Consider the following 22039-nt stretch of genomic DNA (forward strand, 5'->3'; position numbering starts at 1 on the left):
AGCCCAAAGAAGGAAATGAAGAAGAACGAAAACTCACCTTCCAAGGTTTGCTGGAATAAATGTGAGTGAATAGTGATATTCATCCTAGATCCAAAATTCCTCATACCATACAGTTCCCAAGAGATACCCTCCCACTTCAAGAGCTACTGTATGTACAAAAACTGTGATTAATATGCTGCAGACATTTGAAATATGACCACAGATAACCCTATTAGCATTGGGCTACGTCACAATTCCAACTTCGTGATCTTCTCAAACCTTCTTCATTGAGAAACTTGTCATTTTGTTTAAGCTAAATATTTTGGAGATGAGTCAAGAAAGGGAAATAAACCCACCACTATCTCAATGGTGTCTTAGAGAAGTTCAACTATAATTCCAGAGGGTCTGAGGAGCCAGGGAAGGAGTCTAAAAAGTTTCTGGGACTATAAAAGTGCTTTCCCCAGGCCTACCAACAAGTAGTAAACATAGTAGTAATAATTATTAACACTGTTATGCCAGGCACTGCTATCAAAGCATTCTGTGTAATAACCCATATATTCCTTGCAAAAGCCCATGAGGCTTTTATTTTACAAATAAACAAATTGAGGAGCAGAGGGGTTAAGTACCCTGCCCACATGACACAATTAGCTACATGGTTCAATGAGATTTAAATCCGTGCAGCCTGACTCTAAAGGCAGACTTATGAAAGAAGACAGTACAGGGGTGGGAATGTCTAATAAATATTCCCCACTGTGAGGTAACAGACAACAGAGCTCCTAAAACTCTTTCCTAACTGATAAGAACACTAAGGAACATCTTTAGTTCTAATATTTGGTCTCTGAACCCAGCTCTTCACATAGGGTTCCTGAAACCCTTCTAATCTTCTTGGGTGATAGGACTGTCTTTTGTTTCCATGAGTTGACTCTGAGTGGGCTCCTGGGTGACTTCTGGACGAAGGGTGGTCAACAGAAAGACCAAGTCATGATTAGAAGCTTGGAATTTTCAGCCCCATCCCCAATTCTCTAGAGAAGGGACAAGGATTGAAAATGGAGTTAATGATCATGTCTGCATGATGAAACCTCCATAAAATCCCAAACATATGGGGTTCAGGGAGCTTCCAGGTTGACTGATGGATGGGTAGATGTGCGGGAAAGTGGTGTGCCTAAAGAGGGTATGGAAACTCTGTACCCCTTCCCACATACCCTGCCCTAGGCATCTTCTCCATCTGGATGGTCATCTGTATCCTTTATCACATTCTTTCATAATAAACCAGTAATCTAGTAAGTAAAATGTTTTTCTGAGTTCTGGGAGCTGCAGTAGCAAATTAATCAAACCCAAGGAGTTGGGTTGTTAGTAGTTAATCGGTCAGAAGCCCTGATGATAAATGGCATCCAAAGTGGTTGTTAGGAGCATGGAAGATCTTGTGGGACTGAGCCCTTAACCTGTGGAGTCCCAGGTAGACAGTGTTGGAACTGAGTTGAACTGTATGGCACCCAGCTGGTGTAAGAGAATTGCTTGCTGGCTTTGTGTGGGACCCTTTCCCCCTGACCCCTGCAACATACACACACATTGGAATTGGGCGTAGAATCCTTTTATCTGCCCGTGAGTCACAGTAGGATTGAAAGGATTTCACTTTACATGGAGCCAAGATTACTGAAAAATAATTATATGCAATTATAATTGTGTGTAAATATTGCCAAGAAGAAACAATAGCCTCCATGTGAAGGGTAGAAGATGTATCTCCTACAGGTCCAATATGGAGATGAGAGATGGGGTACCTAAGGTGGCTTATAGGAAAGAGAGTGGTGTGAATCACAGTGGGGAAAGGGTATCCTTGGAAGGGATGAAAGATGAGCCAAGTGAAAGAACCAGGATGCTTATTAGAACACCAAATGCACAAATTAGCTTTCTGCTTTAAAGATTCATATGAAAACACATGGCGCTATGAAGAAATAAAAGGACCATATGATATCATCACTGTTAAACATTTACTGAATAGTACAGTGGTTATTTTTATGTGTTTAGTCCTCAAATTCTTAGTCTCTGTCTCAGAGGAAAAATCAAATAAGCAAAAACTAATTCATCACACTGCAGAGCTACCACAGGAAGTGATCTACTTCCTCTTGTGCAAGGCCAACCCCTCTACTGTGCTCTTGCTCCTACACCCTCTGTGAGTTCATTCAGTCAACAAATATTTGTCAGTGTCTATGTGTTAGGACTTAACATTAGGGATATTCAGTGGTATGAGAAACGTTTATTTATCTCAGTCTAGTGAGGGGGGGGGGCACAGGAAACTTGGCAATCACAGGACACAAATGCTATGGAAGTGAGTGGGGTGTGCACCAACGGTCCCGTCTTGTATTTTCACTGGCTCTCTTGACAATAACATCTTTCCTTTGTCTTATAGAACAGAGTTGAGTAAGTATCTCCAATTTTAAATTAAAAAGAAACACCTCACCTTAAATCCTGCCATCTTTTTGCTAAGAAGCTTTTTCTCAGGAAGCCAAGCTGAGCTGCTATCTATCAGCTGTGATGATTCATTTACACACATTTCTTACCCTCCGAGTTCTAACCGAAGCCTCTGTCCACAACTTGAATGGCATAAACAGAAGCGAAATTTTGCTCCAAGCTCAGAAAATGACTGATTGCCTCTATGGACTAATTACAGCATGGACCAGCTGCCTTCACAGATTATCTGTTCTCGAAATATCCCCCAAATATCTCTAACTTCGGGGTTTCCAGCATAAGAGCCAACACCATTCACAAGCCAATCCTGATCAATAGCCTTGTTCCTCCAGCCAACTTTCCAGCTCCTCTGGAAATAGCACATGAAGCATACTAATTTAGGCATTCTAAATATATGGCACACAATACAACCAGGCTGCAGATGGCAGGCCACCTATGAGAGGCTGTTGCAGCTCACACCAATTCTCACAAATTGACTGGAAAACATTTTTTTGGAAAAGAAGGGAAAAGGAAGAGGCAGGTTAAAAAAGAAAAGGCACTGTTGACAGTAGGTTCTTTTTTTAAGAGAAGGGGGGGGGGTGTTTTCTTCTTTCCTCTTGCCATTTGAAACTCCTATCCCTCTCCTAGGAGTACTGGGAGGCTAAAAAAAAAAAAAAGAAAAAAAAAGTTAAAAAGCAGTGTAAGATGCCAGGAGGAAAGAGACGCAGAGAGCACCAGAGCTGCTGGCAATGTCAGTCGAACAAAGGTCCTGCCAAACTGTGGTTTGGGGTTGTGAGAACTGAAGGCCATCGTCCTGCAGAGCTAATTGTTGAGGGTAACCCTGCATCCACTTGGAGCTTTATGTTGAGTTGTTCCCTCAGCTTGGATACCTGCAATCGATCATGACGAAGGCAGAAATGGAACTTAGGGCACACAAAAGCTGTGTTCAGACTTCTCCCACGGGGCTGATAATATGAATCTTAAGGACTAACAAGGACCTGGGACCAAATTAAAAACAAACAAAAAAAGCAGAGCCTAGCAGCCATTTCTGCTCAGGGCCTCTCATGCAAACTGCGCTTCACAGAGAAGCCTCTGCGCTAAACTGCCGGCCTCTATGCTACCACCTGCCTGCACTGTGCTCCTGCCATCTGAGCCAACCCTTACAAAGGTGCTCCCGAAGTCTGATTACAACCAGTGGGACTGAGGCTTTCCCCATCCAATCGGAGCTTTGACCAATCAAAGCAGCCCAATTCTGACCAATCAGGGACCAGGGGTGAGGACTTCTGTCTATATAAACCAGCTCCCCTCTGCTTATTATGGTCAAACTGTTTGCACTAAATAAAGTTTCCTTCTTCACCACACCCCAAACTGGGGCTTCCGTTGACAATTATCACCTTCCTAAAAACAACCCTCACCTTTGCAGGCTGACTGCCTCCTCCAGGCTTGGTATTTAGGGTAAAGATTGGTCAAGACTAAGAAAGTGACCTATAATTTTTTTTTCCTTCTTGATTCTCCAGATGGACCAGGAAGCTGGAAGGAAATGCACTAATACCACCACCAGGAATTCTGTGTGTGTTTCAACCACCAGAATTTATCACTAGGAGGTCAAACATAGTTTCTTCAACCAAATCAACAAGATTCAAACATTGTTATATATCTTCTTACAAATTTTCAAAGTAGAATGTCTCAAAAAATAGAGCATCGCCTATAATTTCACCACTGAGGAATAAAACCATAAACGCTTTGATAGTGTCTTCATCCTAAAAATCTTTTTCTTTACACAGATAGATGTAAATTTCACAATTAAAATTATAGTTATTTTCATGGCATAGGCTTTGCCCCATTTTACTTAATAGCTACTGAATAAATGATTTTTAATTGCTACACAATATTCCACTATAGAGATGCCACATGATTTTACCAGCCTCCTATTGTCAGACATTTGGGTTGTTTCTACTTATTCACTACTAGAGGCCCTCTCGCAATCTGGGACTCCTCAAAGGATGTCGGACTGCCGATTTCAGCCTGATCCCCACAGGCCAGACCAAGGGACCCCACTGGTGCACAAATCTTTGCACCAGGCCTCTACTATGCATATAAGATCTTTGGCTAATCTCTCTCTACCCTTCCCCCTTCCCTCTGAGATTCATCAGTCTGTTCCATGTTTCCATGCCTGTGCATAGAATGTCTGCCCCCTGGTGGTCAGTGCACATCATAGCTACCAGTCGAACGGTTGGACGGTCACTTAGGCTTATATCTATCTAGATTATAAATACTTCTATGATAAATGTTCTTGATATAAATATTCATATGCATTTCTGTGAAACTTACAGAGATGAAAATACTGGGGAAAGGTATACACATTTTAAAGGCTCTTGATACAAATTACCTTATACAATGGTCGAGCCAATTTATACTCCCATTACTCGGTATACATTTCACCTCACCCTCACCAATGCTATGTATTGTCATTTTTTAAATGATGGCAATTTACTATTCTACTTTCATTTTAACTTTGATCGATTTCTCACTTTTTCATACATATATCAGATACTCGTGTCTCTTCTTTTGTGATCTGTTCATATCTTTTGCCCAATTTGTCTTTCATGATGTTTGTCTGGGTTTAAGATAAAGCCAGAACTTGTATCATGCTCATGTGTATCTTTAACCAAATGAAGAGAAGTCTTTTTAGATTTCACCCTTAGTTTTTCATGTGTGCCTCTCTGTTGAGAGCTGCAAAGGACATGACTGATTCGGAATAACTTTGGTACCCAATTGAAGGGTACCAAGACATACTTTTACATCCACACACTTTATAAGAGGCTATAGTCTGCTTTTTTTCATGAATTCCAGTGCAATTTTAGTTTGTGGGTAGAGGTTACAGAGATTAACGATTTCATTAAACATGGAGGAAAGGCCAAAGCACACTCCGTACTATTAATAAACTCTAGCTACTTGTTGACCATAAACATATTCATAACTCAAAGAGGTTCAGCCGTGAACCTGAAAATGAATCACATTTATAAACTACAGCCTTATAGGAACATTGGCAACTTCTGAGAATCCTTTAGAAAATATCTAGAAATTCATAGGATTTAAGTAACAAAATATTAAGTGCATGAGAATCACGAAGGCTCCTTTTCAGAGAAGCACACAGCCCTATCCTGAGATCAACCAACACACCGTGAGCTGTGCCTGACATACAGTAAACATGCAATGACTGTTTGGGTAGTAAATTCACTGGCCTCTTCAGATTCCAGCACACTTCTCCTGACCTCCGGATTCAGATCTCATCTCTTGCTTGTTTCTTGGTGTCTAGTTGAACTCCAAACCTCTATCCTTATCCGGCCCCTTAAACTCTATGCCATCTGCCTGAGCCACCCTGCCAACTGGTGCCAGCCAAGCCTTGCCTGTGTTGGGCCCAATGCCCCTCATCTCACTTGGTTTTGTCCTCAAGGCTTTCATGCTAATGGCATATTCCACTTCAACAGCAGCTGCAGGCCCAGCTGTGTTTTGGTCTCTGTCGCTGTTCTAGCTGCCAGCCCAGCGTCTGCCTCCTCCCCACGCCTGCTCTAACAGCTACCCGCCCAGCAAGGCATACATGCTTTCAGTTATTACGCCTGAATGTTTAGCTTCAAACTAATGATAGCGTGTTTGGAAAATCAGTTCCAAATTGGAAGTTCATTTTTAAGGCGATCAGTTAACTCCATGGTCAGAAACATATAAACAGAGACGTTTCCTATTTCTGTCTGTTGAATTAATCTTAGAGTAAAAACAAGATTGAGCTCTTCCTTTGTTCAGCCTCTGCCCCCTGCTCAGTGTCTGCCTATATTGTATATAATAAGAAGGATATGATTTAGCACATACATAAGTGAGAAGAGATTTGACATCAATAAATACCATAAAGCCTTAAATTCTTTTTGGAAAAAGCTATGATATAAGTACATATGTTCATAGTAGTGTATTCATTAAACACTCTTGAGAAATCTCTATGGAAAACCCTAGGAATCTATGGTTAGACCTAAAGAATTACCATCTCCTGAACAAATTTAGCATCCCCCCTCTCCTCCTACCCCACTGTCAGCCTCAATTCAGGAGTCTTCATCACCTACTTTTAAAGTCTTTTCATTAATCTCTCAGCATTCACTCTTTTTTTTTTTTAGGACAGAGATCATGTCATATTTATTTCTATGTATGTATAAGTGGCTCTGTTGAGATATAATCCACAAACCAAACAATTTACCATTTAAAGTACACAAAGTCATTTTTTTACTAAATCCACATAGTTGTGCAACCACAATCTAATTTCAGACCATTCATCTCCCTAAAAATGAAACCCTGTACCTATTAGCAGTCACCCTTCAGCCCCATCCACCACCTGGAGTTCCAGGCAACCAATAATCTACTTTCTACCTCTATAGGTTTGCCTGTTCTGGGCATTTCGTATAAATGGAGTCATACAATATGTCATCTTTTATATCTGGATTCTTTCATTCAACATAATGTTTTCAAGAAACATCTATGTTGGAATGTGTATCATTTCTTTCTATGGTAAATAGTTTTCAATTGTATGAATATGTCACATTTTATTAATCCATCCACTGGTCAACTTTTGGGATGTTGCCACCATTGGGCTATTATGAACAATGCTACTATACACATTTGTGTACAAGTTTTTGTGTGAATATATGTCCTCATTTCTCTTGAATAGAGCTGTTGGGTCACCTACTAACTCTATCTTTAACATTGTGCCCTAGAGGGTAAACTATAAACCCTTAGATCATTTCTGACCATGCAACCTTATGGCTAATTCTTTCTCCCTTGTGCCACCTGTTTAAGGTATGACTCTGTGCTTTCATTGCCTGTGTACATGAGCATCCCTCCCACTGGACTGTGGGGCTTGTGAGGGGCTGGGACTGCGTATAACTTTGTCCATTCCCAGCTCTGACAATGCCTGTTACATAGGGCATGTCCAAGGAATGAATAGACCACTTAATATTCAAGTCTTTAAAAATCTCAAACCATAAGTCTCCCATTGCCCATCTATTCCTACATTTAACAAGCTATGAAGTTTCAAGTGGTGCTTAACCTAATTACCTCCTCCTGCAATTTAATTTCCTCTTGGCTCTGTTCTCTGCCATCAGTATTCCCCCTACAAAACCCTCCAGATGAAGTCACCACTCAGAATCATATCTCAGATTCCAAAAAGAACTAGAACTCTGCAAGGTTGGAGGGGTCTATTCCCTCCCTTCCTGCCCATAGTAACACCCAGGGGCTGGGGACGGAAGGAGAGCCAGGTAGGATTCAGTAAGCATTTCCATGATGGAGTCACTCTGGCTGGTGTTTATCCCCCTCCCACCTCAGCTCCTGGAGGTCCTATAATGTGCATCAAGTCATCTGGCCAAAAGGCTCAGCAGACCTTTCCCTCTGAAGAACAAGCCCGTATCGCTCTGTGGATGGAGACTTCTGATCAGCAGCCTTTATGGAAACAGATGGAGAGAGAGGAAAGATGCCTGACAGTCCCTGTCTATTGCTTACAGTCGAGATAATCTCAGCGCCATCATCCATCTGCTCCCTTCCCTGGGTAGATCAGGGAAAGGCTGTCTGCTCTACAGACACATTTACAATGAAAAGAAAATGAGGGTGGGTCGTCATCTATTTACAGATGGGTTGTGTTCAAACGTTTATCTGTAAGTCACTCAGAAGACACAGAAACAATAGATCTGTGTGGGGACATCCAGCCCAGCCCACAGAAACCCCTTACACCCACTTTGTGCCTGTGGTACAGCATTTATTGTACTCTATACATCAACCCAAGCCTAGCTATGAAATCCATTCAGTTATAACTTCAAAAGTTAGAAAGGGACAACCCCTCCCCCACAGGACAGGTGGCAGACTAGGGACTAGGGAACTCTAAGTCATTGGCTCCTTAGGACACAGGCTCCACATTAGAGGGATGGGCGCAGGGGAGGAAGAAAGCAGAGGTGACTGCCGGGGACAGGGCCCCAGAGGAAGGAGCACAGCAGGATTGTAAGGGAGTGTACAGCCCCCTGGGGTTGTAAGCCTTGGCTTTATTTCCTAACCAAGGGTTTCTGTAGGGTGGGGATAGAGAGATGGGCAGCAGGTGTTGACACTTCAGCCACCAATGTATCTCCAGGCCTGCAGGGGGAGGGGAAATATAGGAAAGGTGGATATCTGAGGTGGGAACAAGATAATACCTTTTCCCTTCCCTCTCCTATCCTTTTCATCCCCCGAATCTAGCTATGGTAGGACCTGTATCACCACTGGCAGGAGGGGAATAGGGATTCTCCGTAGACCAAAGTGGAAAGAAGAACGGGATGGAAAACAATAATCTCAAATTCTGGCAACAAGAAAGGAGATGGCTCAACGCCCTGTGTGTGCAGGAGTTTGCTTGTAAGTTAACTTTACTTGTAGGGTAATATGGCGTTTGAGAGAATAAATCCAAGTGCCCAACACTTCAACATTAAAGCTCAAATGATCAACAGAGATAGGGTTACAAGGTGGGGTTTTAGGCAACAATGTCATTTCTTTGATTCATGGCTACAGAAAAGAGGTCATTGGGTTTGGGGTTTCATTCAAAGTAACTTTAATAATGGACTTCCAGATTTAGGGCGTTGCCACAGCATTCCCATTCACGGGTAAAATCAATGCAAGTGAGTTCTTTTAAACTGCTGGATTGTGCGTGAAGCTTGAAACTGGATTGTGAGAAGAGATTATTGATTTGTAGAGAAATGGAAGGAGACAAAGTGATCAATAGATTTCAAATTATTACTTTAAAAAGTGGTTGCACGCTTCTGCGTCCACTCCAGGTGATAATGAGCTTGAAGACGCATCACTTACAACAGAAAAGAGCCAGATTATTTTCAAATGCAAGACTTTTTTTGAACTTAATGGAGAGCTGAGGTCACAGAACAAAAGCTGTCCCTAAATCTGAGCACAACAGGAACCTGCAGGGAGCTAAGAGGCATGAACACTTGCTCCCTGGGGCAGATGCACTGGACCCTGGTAAGAAGAGATAAACCAAATGATGAAGGCTGAGTGCCGGCTGGCAGGAAGCCCCTGGGGTTCCAAACAGGAGAGAAATCTGGACTCTGTTGCAGGCTCTTTCGCCAGAAACCTCGTTGGGTACCTGCAGAAAAATTAGTGTCCATGCAGCGTCAGCCCCAGGGAACAGCAGCCATGCAGGAGGAGGCAAGAGACTCCTACCACACCCTTCTGTACTCTCTCCCTCTAGGGAACAAAAACTTTATGGGTGGGGAAAGGGCAACAAACATTGTCACTCTCAGGGACCTGGTGAAAACTCATTGGAGTTGGGGGGAAAGGGAAGTAAAAAAAGCCTTATTACTGGGAGTGGGACCTGAGAACACCCCAAGACCCAGGGACATGGTGTCTTTTTAGTTCTGAGAATTAATCAGAGATGAGATGACCCCAATTGGGAAAGACTGCTATGAAAGCTGTGCAGTTAATGAATTAAAAAACCTACTGTGTGCCGATTACTACTGCTGGAAGTTGTCCGTAAAGGCTGACTGAAGGTAAATGAAGAGCCATAAACCTAGATGGGGGAGTGAGAAGTGCCCTCGAGTACAACATACTACTTTAAGAAGAATGAGAGAACTTCCTGCGGGAGGAAGAATGAGAACAGATTTCTGAGAGGGAGGTCTTACAGAAGGTCCAACACTGGGGAGCTGGGGAGCCCTAGCTTCTCCAGCGAAGGAACTGCACAGGGCAGCAGGAATGTCAGGGCACACCAACGAGTAAGCATTCAGTGGCAGCAGGGGGAGGGCTGGAAGGAGCAGTAGGAAATGAAGCTGAAAAGATAAGCTGGGATCGGATGGTGGAAGCCCTCCAGGACTGCCTACGCCGTGGATTTATATAAAATCCCAATCTAGGAAAGTAGTCTATTTTGGAGAATATAACAGAAATGTAAACCTTGCTTCCTCTCTTAAGGAACAGACAAGCACACCAACCAGCTCCCTCAGGGGTCTCAACTAGCGGGTTTGAATTCAATATTCTCTCCTCTTTCAACTCCCTGCCCCTTCCCATCCAGTACGGTGAGAATAAACTCCTTTGTGCAGTTTACAGCTTTCCGTGGGAAAGGCTCCTGGACCCGCACCCTTCCCTCGGTGCGGGAACCCCCACTTGTCTTCTGCAGCTTCTTACTGTGTCTCTTTCTGCTTGTCTCCCCCAGGATCCTCTGTTTTTCCTTCTCTTCCTATCAAACCTCTTCCCTAGGAAATGTATACAACTCACCAGGGCAGGTCTTCTCCCAAAGGTGTTTACACATCTGGATGTGTTTTTAAAAGGGTTTTCTGCGTCATCCAGGACTAGAGCAGCATGTGTGTTGGGTGAGAGACCCTGAGGGCGGGGGGAAGAGGGGAGCACACAGTGAGGAGCTAAGATCTGAAGTTCTAGCATCCTGGTCCTGTCGCTCTCCCGCTGACTGACCCTGAGGACGTTAACCTCGTTGTGTCTCGGATTCCACGCTGGCAAAACGAAGATAATGAGTGTGTCTACCTCACTGTGGTAGGGCGAGTCAGTAAACTGGTGTTTGTGAAATGTCAGAAATAGTGCCTGGTGCAGACAGGAGGTCAGCGAGAAAAACAACGGCCGCCCTGGTCTCTGATCACTGGGGCCTCCAAGATGCTGCAATTGTCTGAGCGCCTGGGAACCATAGCACGTGAGAGGGGAGGAGGAGGGCTATTTGGGACTCAAGAGCTGAGCTCACTGCCTTTGGAGGAGAAAGGACCTACTACCTCCAGATGCAGACAATTCCTGTGGGTTGAGCTCTTATCCAGCTCAGGTTCCGTGTGAGCTGCATTCCTAGTGACTCTCAGGTCCTGCTTGCTGACTACGGTGGTCTCCGCCCTAACCCCACACCACCACCCTATTCCTGAGTCAGCTGGTTTTCTGGTACCCCATCCCTGCTGCCAACCTGTTCCCCACCTCACTCCCTCTCCAAAAACCCCTTCCCACCCTTGGAGACTGGCTCAGGTCCCACCTCCCCCAACATCTTCTCTGACCACCTGCTTGCATCCAGCCACCAATTCTGAAGCCCAGGCGCCAAGAGTCAGTTCCCCAACTGAACCCGCAGTCACTCAGCATTCTGTCTCCCTGTGAAGGTGATCAGGTCCTTCAGGGGTGAGGCCTGGCTTTACCCTCCTTTCCCAGCCCTTAGCCGGTGGGGGAGGTTCTGCACACACAGCAGATGCCCCGTCCACACATGCTGATTAGGCCTTGGTGCAGGACCTCACCTGGGATCCCAGCAGAGGAAAAACGAGGGGTCTGGTTAAAAACCATGGATCCTTTCTGTAAACACCACTTCCTGCCCACAGGGCTGAACAGGCTGAAGGGCAGCACCGTTCATGCGAAGGTGGCCTTGCCTGCCAGTCTCCCCCCACCCTCCCACTGCTATGTGTGGGAGTGAGCCCCAAGTCAGTGTGTGTGAGCCCCAGTGCAGGCTCTCTCCATCGAGCCTCTGCTCGTCTCTCCGGCTAAAGCCAAGCTCCTCCGTCTTGGACAACCTGCAGCAGCACAAGCGCCCTCTTGCAGCACATTCTTAACAGAACCCAAAGGCATGAAGATCAGTGAGTCCTCAAATTTTTAAAAAGACTCCCCTGGGAACAAAACTGTGTTGAATGAGTACAATGAAAGTACTAACAACAAAATCATCCTAAAACGAAGTCTGACCTGCCGGCTCCTGCCGTTTTGTAACAAAACACTCTGCACACACCGGATGTACATCAAATACAGGCTCCATTCGTCCCAGCCCAGGGAAGGTGGGCGGAACCGACGCTCAACCTAGGCGTCAGCACCACATGTGAACCTAATTCTATCTCCTCTTTCTTTCCCTCTCCCTCATGTCCTCTCAACCTGGGAGGTAGGACCTAGATAGCAGGGCTCAGTGCAAAATGAAAAGGTAGGGTCCCTTGTCCAAAAATTATGGAGAATTTCTTCTGCTCATGGATGGAGGGCTGGAACCCTGCCCACTGGCAGAAATCCAAGGCTGGGAAACTCTCTTTCTCACCATCACCACAGGATGAATTCACTGGACAAAGTGTGGCATTAAACCATTTATATGCATGTACGCCTCTTAACCAGGGGTTCTCAACCTGTGGGTTGCAACGCCTTTGGCGGTCGAACGACACTTTCACAGGGGTCACCTAAGACCATCCATATCAGATATTTACATTACAATTCATAACAGTAGCAACATTACAGTTATGAAGTAGCAACTAAAATAATTTTATGGTTGGGTCACAACATGAGGAACTGTATTTAAAGGGCCAGAAGGTTGAGAACCACTGCTCTTATCTCTGATTTCAGAATAACAAGCATTTCTCTCTCCTTAAAGGAACTCAGAGCATTAGAAACAAATGAGATTTGTGGGAGGAAGCAGAATAGAGGGGACAGGGTGAGGTGGAATAGAGGGGCAGGGAGAAGTGATAGAAGAGTCGAGTAGCAGGCAGACCTATTCAAAACTTAGCAGTGAACCAACGTGGTGGGTCCAGTGCACAGACGTGAGCATGCTCAGAAGGGCAGGGCGTGCTGAGTTCTAACGCCCTCACTTCCGTGGAGACTGGCTGAGAACTGAGGGACCTGAAGTCCTCTGGCCGTCCTGCCTGTCAGCTAGCTTCCCCGCACCGTGTCCTCTTCCACACACAGGCTAGCCCCACCCACCGTGCAGAATCCTGCGCTCCTGTATTTCTGCACCGAGATCCCCCAAGGCCCAGAAATGCAGCCGAATGTCTGCCTAACCATTTCCTATCTCAAGTCACAAAGTTGCTGACAAAGAAGCGAATCACAGAAAGGGTCACTGAAAAAAGGACCTATTCCCTGTGCACACAGTTCCAAGTACCTTGTTCTCCAAGCACCCAGGACCTGGAAATGGATTTGATTTGTCTAAAAAAAATGTAGCCAAGTGGTCACGGGTGTTCCTTCAAGGTTATGATGAGACTCAAACAATGGGAGTCAAAGACTCAGTATTTTCACGCCTTGCCTTCGTGCCCTAGGAAGCACGAAGGCCTGGTTATAGAGCAGAGGAGGTCGGGATTACTGTGCAGACAGCTACTAAGGTTTTACAGCTATTTCTATATCCCCTTGGTTTGAACAACACATCATAGGGTGCCCTCAAAACCTTCAACTTCTTATGGATCATGGCTTGGCTCCATCTCACCCCCAAATCAAGTCCTCTAGTGTCTGCCCCTCTCTTGCCACAATTAACCCTGAAAAAACTGCAGGCGGGTGAGCTGCAGAGGCTGGTGACAGAAGAGCAACCCCGTGGTGACAGACATTACAAATGCCTCACACAGGATTCACATTACCAGATGTTTGGATTATAAAAGAGGAATAATGTAGAAAGCTAAACTGTTTTATGGGATGACATCAAATGTATGTTTAAAAATATAAAACGAAAGCCAAAAGTCGTGCCACGCAGAGTCTGTGTATCCCACACTGAAGGAATAACCAAACCACAAGCATAGAGAAGGAGTTTCTGTTGACTGGAGGAGATAAACAGTCAGGCTCCTAGGGCACAGGACCTGATCATGTTTTTCTGTTAACTTCATTTCCCAGATGGTTGCAAAAAAAAAAAAAAATTCATGCGAGAATCCAACATGAAAATCAGTGCCAACGGAACATCTGGGGAAAGGAAAAAGGAGGAAAATGCTGTTCCCTATTTGTTTTAGAGACCCATAAGAATTAAAGCAACCCTATATAATAAAAGGCTAACATGCAAATCGACCGAACGGTGAACGACCGGTCGCTATGGTGCACATTGACCACCAGGGGCAGACACTCAACGCAGGAGCTGCCCCCTGGTGATTAGTGCACTCCCACAGGGGGAGTGCCACTCATCTCAGAAGCCAGGCTCATGCTGGTGAGTGCAGCAGCGGTGGCAAGAGCCACTCCTGCCTCTTGAGGCAAGCTAAGGACCCTCAGGGGATGTCCAACTGCTGGCTTAGGCCTGCTCCCTGCAGGGCTTAAGCTGGGCTGAGGGGACACCCCACACACACACACACACACACACACACACACACACACACACACACCCAGTGCACAAATGTGGTGCACCAGGCCTCTAGTATACCTAATAAATTAGATAGTCATCAAGGTGGTATTCTGCTGCAAGCTTCACAGAATTGTAGAAAGTGGTCACAGTCAGATGGGACTATAAATCGTCTATTTGAATTCCTCCTTTTATGGAGGGAGATCCCATAGGGTAGGTGGGGTGCCCTCAGTCAACCAGCAGAGTGGGCGGCAGAGCACCCTCGGGGATGGCACCTCGGCAAAGCTAAGAAGAAAGGAAGTTAAAGCAGTGCTCTGTGTTTTGCAGAAGGCTGGGGCTGGGTAGGGCCTTGGAAGACACCCAAGTCCAGATGAGGAAACCGAGGCTCAGGGAGCGTTAGGGTGTTGGTCAAAGACACACAGGTTCCCACGCTCATGTCATCACGCCACCTGCCTCACGGTTGGCTTTAGATTTTATGTGACTATTATCGTCTGGAAGCATTCCAGGGGCTTTTATTATTATTATTATTTCTTTAAACACAAACAATCCCCATGTTCATTGTACTAGTTCAGGGTCAGCAAATCTGTGGCCTTCATTTAAAGCTCTGAGAGTCTTGGAACATCCCGCTGGTAACCTAAAATTTTCCCATGGACTTCTAAATTGCTCCAACTTTTGGACTACTAACAACTCCCCAAACACAAACTCAGTTTCTCTGAGGTTATGTTTAGAAACCCAAATAAGTTACATTGAAGATATACTTCAGCCTTATAAGGTCCTATCACTTGCTCTAACTCGTTGCAGAAAACAGATTTCATATCAGACCTTTCCATTCCCCTCCTTCTCTGTGACTAGGTGTAGATCAGAGAATTGTGATTCAGGATTAAAAAGGTCCTCAAACATAAAACATAAGTCAGTCCAACTGCCTCTCTGAGGTGGGAATCATGAGTTATACCTGCCTGCCATGGAGCCATGTGTTAATACTTGTGGTCCCAGGAGTCCCACTTTGTTCGAAAACATCACTATTTGAAAAGCACTCCTTCGCTGAACTTATCAACTTCCTCTGACTGGCGGCATCTTTCACGAGGCCCCGTTTGCTGAGAACATAAAAGATGGCCTCCACAATCTTCTGTGTCAAGAGTGGAAAAATGAAATCAACTGCTTCTTATGATAGTCAAACATGTATCAATACAGGGGTGGGCAAAAGCAGGTTACAGATGTTCGTATGGAAAACAACACAATAAACTTAATCAATAGTAATACAAGAATGAACTCTGTGTTTCACATACTTGCAACTGCAGACCTACGTGTACCCACCCCTGTATATTTAAAGTGCTTGTGCCAATTTTCTCATCCTATGAAAATAGTTGACTAGACTTTCATCAAACGTGGATTGATCTACTTTGAAACGCAGGCTGTGTGCTGCATGTGAAACCAGCACTGCGCAGCTAGGATTCCAGTGCCTCTGAGAGAAAGTCAGCCATATCTCAGGGCAAATAAACTCAGAGGCCTGCGTCACTACTGATCAAGAACAAGTGCCCTTGTGTATGAAGCTCTCGTATCAGAAAAGCAGACTGAGATTTCAAATATGAATGCAGATTAAAGATCAGAAGGGCAAACATTCCAAATTATAGGCACTGATGCGTAATCAAGTTCTTTTGAAATTGCTTTGTCTGTGGGCAGCTTCTGTAGCATACTCCAGTGGCAACCAGGATTCACTTTTTAAGGATATTTAATGATTTCCCCAGGGATCAGCTAGCAAGATAATATAGGTGGAAATGTTTCATAAACTCTAAAACTATAAAATCTGATGCTGCATCACCATGATATTTCTAACTCTGAGTGTTCACCATGAGCTTATACTTGCTGCCGAATGTGGTAGGCATTTTTAACACCTATATAAGTGAGTAAAAAAACAACAACAACAACAAAAAAAAACCTCAACCCTGACACCAAAAGCTTGGTCTTGTAAAAGATTTCTTTACCTGGCTCTAGGTATATGAAAAATGATACTATGGCAAAATTGCATGAATTTATGGTTCACATATAAAGTTGAAAAAAAATCCTAAGACAGGAAAATGTCCAAAGAAAACAGGCATAAATAATAGTGGGAGGGTTTTTGCTACAACTGAGCAGAGTCCACCTTGCCATGCAGGCTGAGAGATGGTGGCTCACAACCCAGCAGGGAGTGGAGTAATGTGGACCCAGCGACATGTCTGGGAAGCTGGAATGAACTCTCTCACGAAACAGGGGAAAGAGCTGGATGCCCTTGAAGGCACTTCCTCTCCCAAATTATTAGTTGATGTTGAACCACTGACAATGGGAAAACTGACAAGGAAGATGATACTAACGAGTCTTCCAAGAAACTAGACAAGCTGCTTTCTTCCGAAGTTGGACACAATCAACCACAAATTAATACTAGATTGTTCTTTGCCTATTGAAAAGAAGAAAAAGCTCACTCATTCATCTCACTATATTCCATGTGTCCCTTAGGGCCCATCTATACAATATAACCTGATGGTTTAAGGGCATGGCTCAACAAGACTTCCCAGATTCAAATCCTGGCTCTGTCACCTGCTCACTGAGCAACCTTAGGTGATTTACTTCATTTGAACCTCTATTCCCTTATTCACTAGTGGGGTCATTATGAGGAAAAGGTGAATTAATAAGTAATTAATAAGTAAAAGGTCCCCGGAACAGTGTCTGGCCAGTGTAAGTGCTGTACGACACGTTACTGCCCTTCTGTCCGCGGGCCTCACGGCCAGGCCCCATCTCCAGGAGAGAAGTGCCTGTGAGAAGGGATCAATTAAAACTGCCTATCATACTCCTCTGGGGTTTCAAAGTTTTATGTTTACGTTTTGTTTTACGTATTTCTCTTCTTCTTCTTCTTTTTTAATGAAAGCAAGAAGTCCTACTTTCTTCTGCCAAAGAACAATGAATCTATCCACTCAATGACTGTGGTTTCCATGAGAAAGTAAGTGGAAACAGATGTTTCTGAAAAATAAAAACCATACTATATAGCACTGGTGTCGCTCACATAAAACTTTCCACCAGCCATCCCCAAAGCCAGCTGCCAGCCCCCCGCAGCTGTGACGCCCCTGGGTGCCTGGGCCCGGACACCTCTTCCACTACTTTCTACCCCAATCCACAAACTTGCCAACCTTCGATGAAATCCGAGACTGTGTACGGATGCTGGTTTGGGCTGTTCTCTGCAGGGCTGTTGAGGGTCTCCAAGGCTGACTCGATGGCTTCCACCAACTCATCCCGCTTGTCTTTCCTCACGGGTTTCTCCTCAGGGTGGCGGGTCAGGCCCGTCTCCAACTGGTACACCTTCTGCAGGGTGAAACTGTCGAAAGGCACTGCGGCGTACTCGGTGGCCAGCTTGACGCCAGCGTGCACCTCCGCCTTGTCCACCTGCGCGTGCAGGAAGGCCAGCAGGTCGGCCTGGGTCTTCTCGGGAGCGCCCGGCTCAGGGCCCAGGCCCGCGGCATCGCTGGCGTGATACTGTGCGTTCCTGAGCTGCTCGCTCCTCTCCTGCAGCTCCTCCTTGAGCTGTGCGATCTGCCTCTTGAGGCTGCTGATATAGTTGCGGTGCTGCTCCTCCCACTCCTGCAGGGCGGCCTGGTACCCTTCCTTCCCTGTGGGGCCGTTGGCCCTGGGCAGCCCCAGCTGCTCCTCGTTGCCTTTGGGAGTGCAGGCCAACATGTAGAGGACGGAGATGGCACAGCAGAGCAGCACAAGCAAAACCACCACCCGAGAAATCCACGCAAGCAGCCCCCGGCGAATCATCGTCATTCAGGAATCAGCCATGCGTCCAGAACTGGCGACATCCCAGAACCTCAGGGCCCCACGGCAGGGCTTGCCCCGGACTAGACCACGGGAAGCATGTGTTTGGGGCCCCCTGAGCTGCCTTCATTCATTTCTTTCTACAACACGTCTTGTCTCTCGAAGTCAAGCACCATGTGGAACACTTTTTCTACTTCTACAGGACGGTCTTCCAGGCAGAAGCAACGAGTTAGCTGACACCTCCAAACGTCCACACTTAGGCCCATCCTAGCTTCCAAATGTGCAGCAGGTGACAACAGGGGACCTAGGAAGAGACCAAATGACAAAACACTTAATCAAGATAATAACACTCTTATGTTCATGATGCCAATCCATGTTCAATAGACCGCCCATGAGGTTTACAGGAAAATGCTTGTGACAGGTGATTAAATATTGTCAGATGTTTGGAAATCATAATGCAAAGATGCATTTGCAGAGCAATGCATATAAATAACAGAGGATACAGAAAAAAAGATTGGAAGGAAATATGGCAAAAATTGAAATCTCTCTGGATGGAAGTATTAATGGTGATTTTTCTGTTTCTCTACATTTTTCTGTATCTTGTGAATTTTCCACAGTGGCCCCTATTATTTTGATGGTTAAAAAGGGAAAAGCAAACTTTAATTGACATTTAAAATTGTAGGCAGGGACTTCTCTGGCCAGGTCTTCCCAGGCTACAAAAGGTAAGACATGCATGGGCTCGCCAGGGTGCACTCATTCAGGGCAGGGCTCCAAGCTGGCTCAAAGGGTCTTCAAGCTTATGATCAGGAGATAGGGAAGCAACTGGAGGTTCAAATATGCAAATAATCAATGTGGATGATAATATATTCAGGAGGAGTCAGGGGACAGTTGTTCCAGCTAACTCTCCAATTCTGCTTGTGGACAGGAGATGGTGAGTTTACCATAGAAAAGGATGGGGTTGGGAGAAGAACAGAGACCAGATATACTGTCTTATCAGGACTCAAATCCCAGGCATGTTTCCACTCCAGCCTCCAACAGGAATTCTGTGTCCTGACTCTCATCAGAAATATCCAGGCGGATCGTGGGGCCTTCCATGTGACTACATGCTCTGCCCCTCAACTCCAAATGCACCATGTGAGTCAGCCTGACTTGCCGTTCCCATTTCCCCAGGCATCCATCCACCCGTCATGGTCATCACTACAACACTGCTTCTGCGTTCTCCCTTCCTCAGTACCTATCTGAGCCAGAAAAAAAATAAAGAATGATAAATGGAAAATAGGTCAAATAAAATTTATTGTTTAGAGAGATTTTTATAAGATCTTCCTAGATGCATCTTTTTTGGTCACTTCTCTTAAAAAACAAGCTCCCTTGGGGGTACCATGTCCTGCCCTTTTTATAAAAATTTGACATTTTCAATAAGCCTCAAAAGAAAATATAAATTATTCTTTTTAAAATATATATTATTGATTTCAGAGAGGAAGGGAGAGGGAGCGAGAGATAGAAACATCAATAAAGAGAGAGAATTATTGATCGGCTGTGTCCTGCACACCCCCTGCTGGGGATCAAGTCAGCAACCTGGGCATGTGTCCTGTTGAAAGGACTAAGCAGAACTGACTATCTCCATACTTGTAGAGCTGGGTCTGCAGCCTGACCCGCCACCACCACCACCACCAAGGGAGTGACCACAGGGATGCCGCAAATGTCCTAACTCCCCCAACCACTATCTCAGTGGACCAATGAAGCTCCAGGAACGCAGCTAAGGTCCTAATAAGGCTATACCAGAGGATGTTCCCTATGCGTCGCTGTTGACCAATCAGGACATAGTGGGGGATGGCTCAAACCTCAGAATGTGTTGGTCACTTCCTGACCATTGTGCTGTAAGACCCTCCTGAAAAACCCTGACCAAAGTGACCAATCTCTGTAACCCACGTCACTTACCTAAGCCCACCCAAATGACTAGTCCATTGTTTTCCTGGGGCTTGGTCTTCTCTCTCTCTCTCTCGTCGCCACTGCGTCAGTAAGGAGGCTGGGGGAGCCAAGCCCGGGCTTGAATAAAGACTCTTTGCTTTTGCATCGGACGTGGCTCCCTGGTGGTCAATTTTTGGGGACCCTGAATTCTGGGCACAACACTGTTAGGGAATCGAATTGTGACTTCCTGGTTCATAGGTCAACGTTCAACCGCAGAGCCACACTGGCCAGGCAATAAGTAAATTATTCTTTACATAGTTTTCACCCACCCAGAAATCCAGGTTTTGGGCCAATAATCATCTCATTTACTGGCAGTCTGTCACATTTACTGGAAGAAGGGCTCCAGTGAATTAGGAACGTCAGGACCTCTGGGAGAAGAGAGCGATGTTCCTTCTAGCATTCTCTCTATGCTGACAATATAGTAAACAATAAAGGCTCCTTGGCAAGTATGCACCTGCTATATACCATGGCCACACACGAGAGTTCCCCTTTTGTTACCCTGGTGATGCAACCCTTACAGATATTATTATGTTATCAAAATAGTTTATTTCTTAATTTTCCTTAAAAATTCAACACATAATATTCTCTCCAATATTTCCCTTGGCCTGCAAATTCTCTTTTGTATAACTGAGAATATGCAGTTATTAGTGCTAAGTTTAAAGTGTATTTTAGCCCTGGAAGCCTTTTCTAGCTGATGAAAATCTTGGGATTCATATAATTACTATAACTCTGTGATTAAAAACATCTCAGCTTTGGTATTCAGGCACCTTGCTGATTTTAATGAAATCTCTCAGATGAACTCATTATATCCAAGTATTAAATTACTAGTGAAGACATTATTCTGCCACTTTAAAGACTTTTACTTTAAATGAGTTGTCATTAAAAACAAGATAAGCAAATCAAAAAACAAAAATGAAATACTCAACACAATTTATTGTGTGGCAGAAACACAATCTTTCCAACAGATTTTTTAAATGGAATAATTGTCACATTTGCATAATAAATTGAAGTCATGTTGGTTAACTGAAGCAATGTATTAAAACTAAAGAAACTTAAAACTGCACAATAATTATTTTGTTCTGTTCCATAAGGCTCTTTTAACATCTAGTCTGGCTTTTGAAATCCACTAGTATACTTTTCAAAGTTATTTAATACTAGTGATCTGGTGCACAGATTTGTGCACATTGAAAAGAAATTAATTAGAAGGTGGTTGGTTATGGTGGGAGGTGGTTGGTTGGTGGGGTTCTCCAGCCTGGCCTGCGGGGATCAGGCCAAAACCGGCTCTCCAACATCCCCCAAGGGTTCCCGGAGTGGAGAGGGCACTCTACGAAGTTTCTGTCATCTAGGGTGTGGAACGCAAACGCAAGTGTGCAGTAAGCCAGATTCAGGGCTGATAGTGCCCAGCAACAACATAACCCATAGCCAAAGGTGGAATCACATGGCCCCTGGAGGAATCGGGTTCCCTCCTCTCTGGTTTCGGGATGCATCACCCTAAAACCACCGCTGCCAAGTCACTGCAGCTGGGCAGCTCCTGCGCTGAGCGTCTGCTCCCTGGTGGTCAGTGTGCGTCATAGTGACCAGTCAGATGGTCAGATACTTAGCATATTAGCCTTTTATATATATAGATAGATTCCATTCTTCAAGATGCAAAAGGAGAAAAAACAGATTTTGAAAGAAATTACTTATTTTTTTAAATTTTTTAAAATATATTTTTATTGATTTCAGAGAAGAAGGGAGAGGAAGAGATAGATACATCAATGATGAGAAAGAATCACCGATCAGCTGCCTCCTGCACGCCCTGCACTGGGGACCAAGCCCACAACCCAGGCATATGCCCTT

The 22039-nt window shown here is 44.8% G+C and overlaps 1 protein-coding gene across 2 annotated transcripts in view; it reads right to left on the reverse strand.

Annotated features, from left to right (window-relative positions):
* The window catches only part of CSGALNACT1 (chondroitin sulfate N-acetylgalactosaminyltransferase 1), a 199605-nt gene that overhangs the window by 56302 nt on the left and 121264 nt on the right, over nucleotides 1-22039 (reverse strand). For both annotated transcript variants that reach the window (XM_015565174.1, XM_006765507.2), the window contains one exon: nucleotides 17608-18536. In XM_015565174.1, the coding sequence (XP_015420660.1) occupies nucleotides 17608-18241 (634 nt within the window). In that variant the 5' untranslated portion in view covers nucleotides 18242-18536. The remainder of the gene's footprint in view (nucleotides 1-17607; nucleotides 18537-22039) is intronic.

This window comes from Myotis davidii, unplaced genomic scaffold (assembly GCF_000327345.1).
Source record: "Myotis davidii unplaced genomic scaffold, ASM32734v1 scaffold93, whole genome shotgun sequence".
NCBI lineage: Eukaryota > Metazoa > Chordata > Mammalia > Chiroptera > Vespertilionidae > Myotis > Myotis davidii.